General features: G+C 30.9%; 1 protein-coding gene and 1 long non-coding RNA gene across 2 annotated transcripts; both read left to right on the top strand.

Annotated features, from left to right (window-relative positions):
* Positions 1-300: 300 nt before the first annotated feature.
* LOC136983917 (uncharacterized) lies at positions 301-583 on the top strand. Its single transcript, XR_010882124.1, has 2 exons — positions 301-424; positions 498-583. It is a non-coding gene; the product is annotated as an uncharacterized lncRNA (long non-coding RNA).
* A 4,669-nt stretch (positions 584-5,252) lies between these two features.
* On the top strand, positions 5,253-6,137 carry LOC136983918 (uncharacterized protein F54H12.2-like; the record flags this gene model as incomplete). The annotated part of the gene is made up of 1 exon (XM_067280808.1): positions 5,253-6,137. A coding segment is annotated over exon 1 (885 nt), but the record flags the coding sequence as incomplete, so codon positions are not given.
* Positions 6,138-6,158: the final 21 nt, after the last annotated feature.

The following is a 6,158-nucleotide window of genomic DNA, read 5'->3' as shown; positions in this document are numbered from 1 at the left end:
TTTTCAAAATACAGTAGAACCTCTATTATCCGGACTAATTGAATAAAGATGATATGATGTAACAAATTTCAACGTGACAGTAATCGTTGCCATTGAAACTGTGAAGCCGAACTGTATCAATGCCAACCTATTAGGATAATAACTTATAATAACCGTTTATGAGTGTTAAATTAATCAAATCTAATAAATTATTTACTAATGAAAATAAATTTTTTTTCAGAAATTTTTTGGAGTATCATTCAAACAAATAAGTTCAGCTTTTATATACGGCTGTGTAGCAATGGATTTCTGGAAATATCCCTGTGTTCTGGATATGTTTCAATGCGTCAGTGCAACAATAATAAATAAACCGTATCTATTAATTTTATTTTTTCTTATTATCCTAGTCATGTATTTTTCGTTATCAACTTATAACAGAGTTGTTGTAAGTATAATTGGACAGGTGTTGGTTGTTTAAAAAATATTATTTACATTTCAACGGTAATTTATCGATGTAGGACATGACAGATATCGGTTATGAGGATGGAAGAATGAATGCGAAGGAATTACGTAGAAAACGAATGCAGTTATTAAAAGAAACAAATAGACTAAGAAGAGCAAAAGAATATCCTCCTGTATATCCAAATGGATGGATACCTTTACTAGAATCCAGGGATCTACCTATTGGGAAGCAAGTAAATAATTTTACAAATAATTTATTAATACTTATCTTATGATTGGTTGAATTTTGATATAAATTAAATTTTAAGATATTGTAGAATTTATTTTAATGCTAGGATCGGTCATGGAAGCATACGGTTTTATTATTACCTACGACAGTAACAGAAATTATTCTGTTTCTCCCCGTTTGTACAAGTCACTTGATAGTTGCATTGCTGCGGTAAATAATTTTTCTTTCGATATTCCTGATAATTTTCCTATTGTTTTGCGTTATTTTAAAGTTAACGGAGAAATATGGAAAGGTAATGGAAAATTTGGTTTTGTAATTGTTGATGATGACGGTAGAATTAACGAAGTTAGTAACAACTTATATCATTCGTTTGAGGAATGTTCAGATGTTATGAGGGAAGTTTATGTTGAAAAGAATAAAAGGAATATATTAATATTTAGAGAGATAAATTGTGGATCGAAACATTATAAATTTACTAAAGTTCATAAAATCGATTGATATGTATTTTAAACATCCAAGTAACTGCATAATTGCTGGACCGTCACAATGCGGAAAGACTACATTAGTAAGAAAAATTATTCGTTGTAAAATTTATGATAAACCATTTAAGAAAATTTTATGGTGTTATTCTGTATATTTGCCGTTTTTTCGAGATGAAAAAGAAATTACATTTATGTATGGCCTACCTGAATCTGTACAAGGATGGGATTTGGTAATAATTGATGATTTGATGCACGAACTTGGTTCAAAAACTGCGTTTCTGTTTACAACAGAGTCGCACCATTATAATGTAAGTGTGATCTTGATAATGCAAAATTTGTTTCCAAAAAATAGAATTATGAGAGATATAACATTAAATACGCATTATTTGATTTTATTTAAAAATAATCGGGATGAAAGTCAAGTAAGTTGTTTGGGCAGACAAGCTTTTGCAGGAAAATGTAATTTTTTAATGGATGCATATAAAAAAGCAACAGAGAAGGATTTTGGTTATTTGTTATTGGATTTTCATCCCAAAACGGACAAGAAACTTTCGGTGCGGGATTCGTGTTTTCCGGATGAACAAGGTATTGTTTGGATATACTTACCGATAAAATGAAAAACGTAAAGAAAAATTATCATATGCTAGCATTTTTAGCCAAAACTACTCCCTCTCAACGAAAAGCGATATTGAAAGAGGCCACTCCCGATCAAGTTAAAGTTTTGTGCGAAATATGTGATAATTTGCGGAGGGGAAATATACCCGCTAATGTTCATAAATTACGAAAATATAAAAAAATAATTAGGAAATTAAGTGAAAAACAAGTCCCTTTAAATACCAAGAAAAAAATTTTGGTTAATCAATCTGGTGGATTCCTTCCTCTTCTATTGGCACCACTTTTGTCTATGGCAGGAGGATTAATTGGTAAAGTAATAGGAAAAAGAATTTAATGGCAAAGCAAATGGCACTGGTTCCTCCCGAATTGTTGGCTGCGTATAAAATTAAACCTGAAATAAGAATTGGAAATAATATCGAAGAATTACTCGAGAGTACTGATTTATCTGACGATAGTAAAGTCAAATTACTAAGTCAGTTGATTTCGAGATATCAGAGAACCGTCCATGCCCCGAAAGAGCCAGTCAGAGTATCTGTTGTGTCCGATGAAAATCAAGAACTGCTCGATGAAAAACCCTCTGCTGACGATAATGGTGAGGATGCATTTATTAAACAAATAACTATATCTGTACCGCAACTATATCAAAAATATATTCCTCACTTAATTGATAAATTGAGACAAAATCATTACGGATGGAATACAAAGGGTGAATTAACAGTTAGTGGCAGCCCCGTGGGGGGCAGTAATATGGTGGATTTAATTTCGCACTTAATGAGAAATCGAAAAACGCCGTTATCTCCAGTGGGCTTTAACGTTTTTTGGGAAGCTGTAAGAAAAATAAATGTTCCCAGAGAATGGATAGGAAATAAAGGTTTGGCAACTCTACCCGAAATCGGCGAAAAACCAAGATATCAACCGACGCCAGTCGAAAGTCCCGAAGAAATTTTTTCTACAATTTCTCCAAGAGTATTTTACCAGTGGAAAAAGTCATCGAAAAAGAGGAAGAAGAGTCCCGAATGGAGAAACTATTGAAATCAATATACTATAACCCGAAATCTTCGGCATCGTTCGGAGGAGTGAGTAAACTAGTTAAAGCTTCTAATTTATCGAGATCTACTGTCAGAAAATGGTTATCTTCTCAATCTGTTTATTCTCTACATAAACCTGTAAGAGTTAAATATTCTCGAAGAAAAACTAAAGCTTTTCATCCTAATGATTTATGGCAGGCTGATTTAATTGTGTTAAAGCAATTTTCCCGATATAATAAAGGGATAAAATATTTATTAACAGTAATTGATGTATTTAGTAAATATTGTTACGTTGTGCCAATAAAGGATAAAAAACCTAAATCTGTTTCGGAGGCATTTCAGATTATTTTTAAACGAAATATTCCAAAAAATGTACAAACTGATAAAGGAACCGAATTTTATAATAGATTAGTAAAAAATTTGTTTAAAAAATATAAAATTAATCACTATTCAACTCATTCAGATACTAAAGCTTCTGTGGTTGAGAGATTAAATAAAACTTTACGAAATAAAATATATAGATTATTTACTTATCGTAATTCTTATCAATATATTGATAAATTAAACGATATTGTAAAAGGATATAATAATAGTTTTCATAGAAGTATCGGGATGGCTCCATCTGAAGTTGGTCCATTGCATTACGGTACAATTTTTGGCAGGCTATATGATATAAAAAGGAAAAGTAAATTTAAATTTAATATTGGTGATTTAGTTAGAATTTCGAAAATACGTAAAACATTTAGTCGCGGATATCTGCCAGGGTGGACAAAGGAAATATTTGTTATTCACGATCGATTTCTATCGCATCCTCCGACTTACGTATTAAAAGATACACATAACGAGATTTTAGAAGGAAGGTTCTATACCGAAGAATTACAAAAGGTAACAAAATGATGCAATCAGACTTTTTCGTAACGTTAATAAGTAATGCAAGTATGGACTTGTTTCCTGAGAATACACAGTCTCGTTTTATGGTGAAAATGAGCCCTCCTATTAATTTACATGGAAATTGGGGAGTTGGACTTACAGAAGTTATTATTCCAAGAAATTGGTTTAATATATCTAATCACAATAATGATTACGTTGTTACATTTGAAGAAACTGTAAAAGAAAAAGATGAGCTACTGCCAGATAAATCGTATATGATTCCATTAACTGCCATTACAGATGATAAGAAGAAATTGATTAATATAATAAATGAAAATATAATTAAAATAACGGGTTCTAAATTAGCTGAATTTATTTTTGACGAAAATAATCAAACTGTAAATATAAATATAAAAGATGCGCACGAGTTGCATGTTACTGTAGATCATTCGTCAAAATTACTTTATATGCTAAATTTACCCAACAAAGATATTGTATTAAGGGGTAGTTCAATTTATAATTTTCGATTATCAACACAGGATTACTCTGGACAATTTTTTACTTTTTTGGAAAAAAATAGAAAAAAACAAGTAATTAAGAAAACTTATAGAGATGAAAAAATATTTATTCCTATAGGGTTATATTCGTCTCCTGAAAAATTTCTGGGAATTTTTAAACATGTAAAATTAGCATTACTACCAAATAATAAGGTTATTTTAAAAGTTCCATTGAATATTTCTGTAAAATTTGGAAATGAATTAAAAGATTTTCTTGGGTTCACAACTGTAAAATTTCCACCCGGTGAATATATAAGTCGCTATCCTATTGAAATGTCTGCAGGAATTTCGGAAATTTTTATTTATTCGAATATTATTGCTTCTCATCATGTCGGAGATATAACTGCACCATTATTAAGAGTTATACCGGTTATGACTGAGAAAGAAGAACAGATAAATAGAGTTTACCCGACACCTTTGTATTTTCCGTTAAAGAAAAATTATATTGATATTATAGAAATCGAACTGAGATCTGTAGGTGGAAAAGAAATTGTTTTTTTTGGAGGAAAAACAATATTAATTTTATCTTTTAAACAGTTATAAATATAACATAGTTTTATTTGTTTGCATTAGTTTGTCTTTGAGAGCAGCAAAATGAAGCTCGATCCAAAAGTTTGTATAAATTATTACTGCAATCAAGCAGGAGGTAGCGTATTGACTCCCGATTTAATATTCAGGCACCGTTTGGGAATGGGAGGAAGAGGTTATTTTTCAGGGCCCCAAATACAGCGTGGTTATGGATTTTTTGGAGATTTATTTCGTCAATCTATACCTATCCTTAGGAAAGTTGGAAAATATCTTGGACGAAAAGTATTAAATCTTGCCACGGGTGTTGGATCAGACGTAATTGCGGGAAAATCATTTAAAGAGTCAACAAAAGCGCATTTAAAAGATATCGGCAGCGAAATCAAAGATGATATAGTTAAAAAAGTACAAAGCGGATCGGGTATAAAAAGAAAACGATTGAGAAGATTAGTTCAGTCACAGAATAAAAGACGGAAAGTACAAGATATATTTACCGAATGAGAAAATGGACCCCCATTCGTGCCCCTGCACTAAAAGTGAGTTGGATTTATTTAGTACCGTTTCGACTCAACTCGCTATCGACAGTACATCGGAAGTTATAGTTCACCCAATTGCGACAATTTCTGACAGTCGTGCACCTATTGAATTTTATGTATCCGGTTCTGGTGAAAATTATATCGACTTACATTCAATTTATCTGCATGTTCAAGTAAAAATTGCCAAAAAGGATGGAACAGATGTGGGAGCTGATGAAAAAGTTGTACCTGTTAATTATTTTTTAAATAGTTTGTTTTCACAATGTACTGTTTTTCTAAACGACAAGCAAATTATTTCAAATGTTAATTATCCATATCGGGCGATTTTAGATGCCTTATTATTTTATTCAAAGGATGCTCAAAAAACATTTTTAACAAGTGCATTATTTTATAAAGATACTGCGCAATATATGGATTCGATAGAAGAAAATAATGAGGGATTGACTAAAAGATTTAATGTTGCTAAACAAAGTAAACTAATAGATTTAGTAGGACGATTACATATTGATTTGTCGCATCAACCTAAATTGTTAATTAATAACGTAGATTTAAGAATTAAATTGGAAAGATCTAAGGATAATTTTGCTTTAATGGCATCTAATGATAACTATAAAATTATTATTAAAAATGCATCTTTAAAAATTAACAAAGTAGATGTTAGTTCATCTGTTCAAATAGGCATAGAAAAAGCATTGCAAACGGGTGTCATAAAAATGCCATTTCGAAGAGCAGATATAAAAGTTTTTACTTTAAGTAGCGGAATACAGTCTACTAATATCTCAAATGCAGTAATTGGGCAATTACCTTATAGAATGACTATCGGTTTAGTTTCTAATACCGCATTTAATGGAAATGTAAAATATAATCCTTTCAAT

Source organism: Centruroides vittatus, unplaced genomic scaffold, assembly GCF_030686945.1.
Source record: "Centruroides vittatus isolate TY-2023 unplaced genomic scaffold, ASM3068694v2 contig_894, whole genome shotgun sequence".
NCBI lineage: Eukaryota > Metazoa > Arthropoda > Arachnida > Scorpiones > Buthidae > Centruroides > Centruroides vittatus.
The sequence above is the reverse complement of the archived record's forward strand: the minus strand, read 5'-3'. Positions and strand labels throughout refer to the sequence as shown.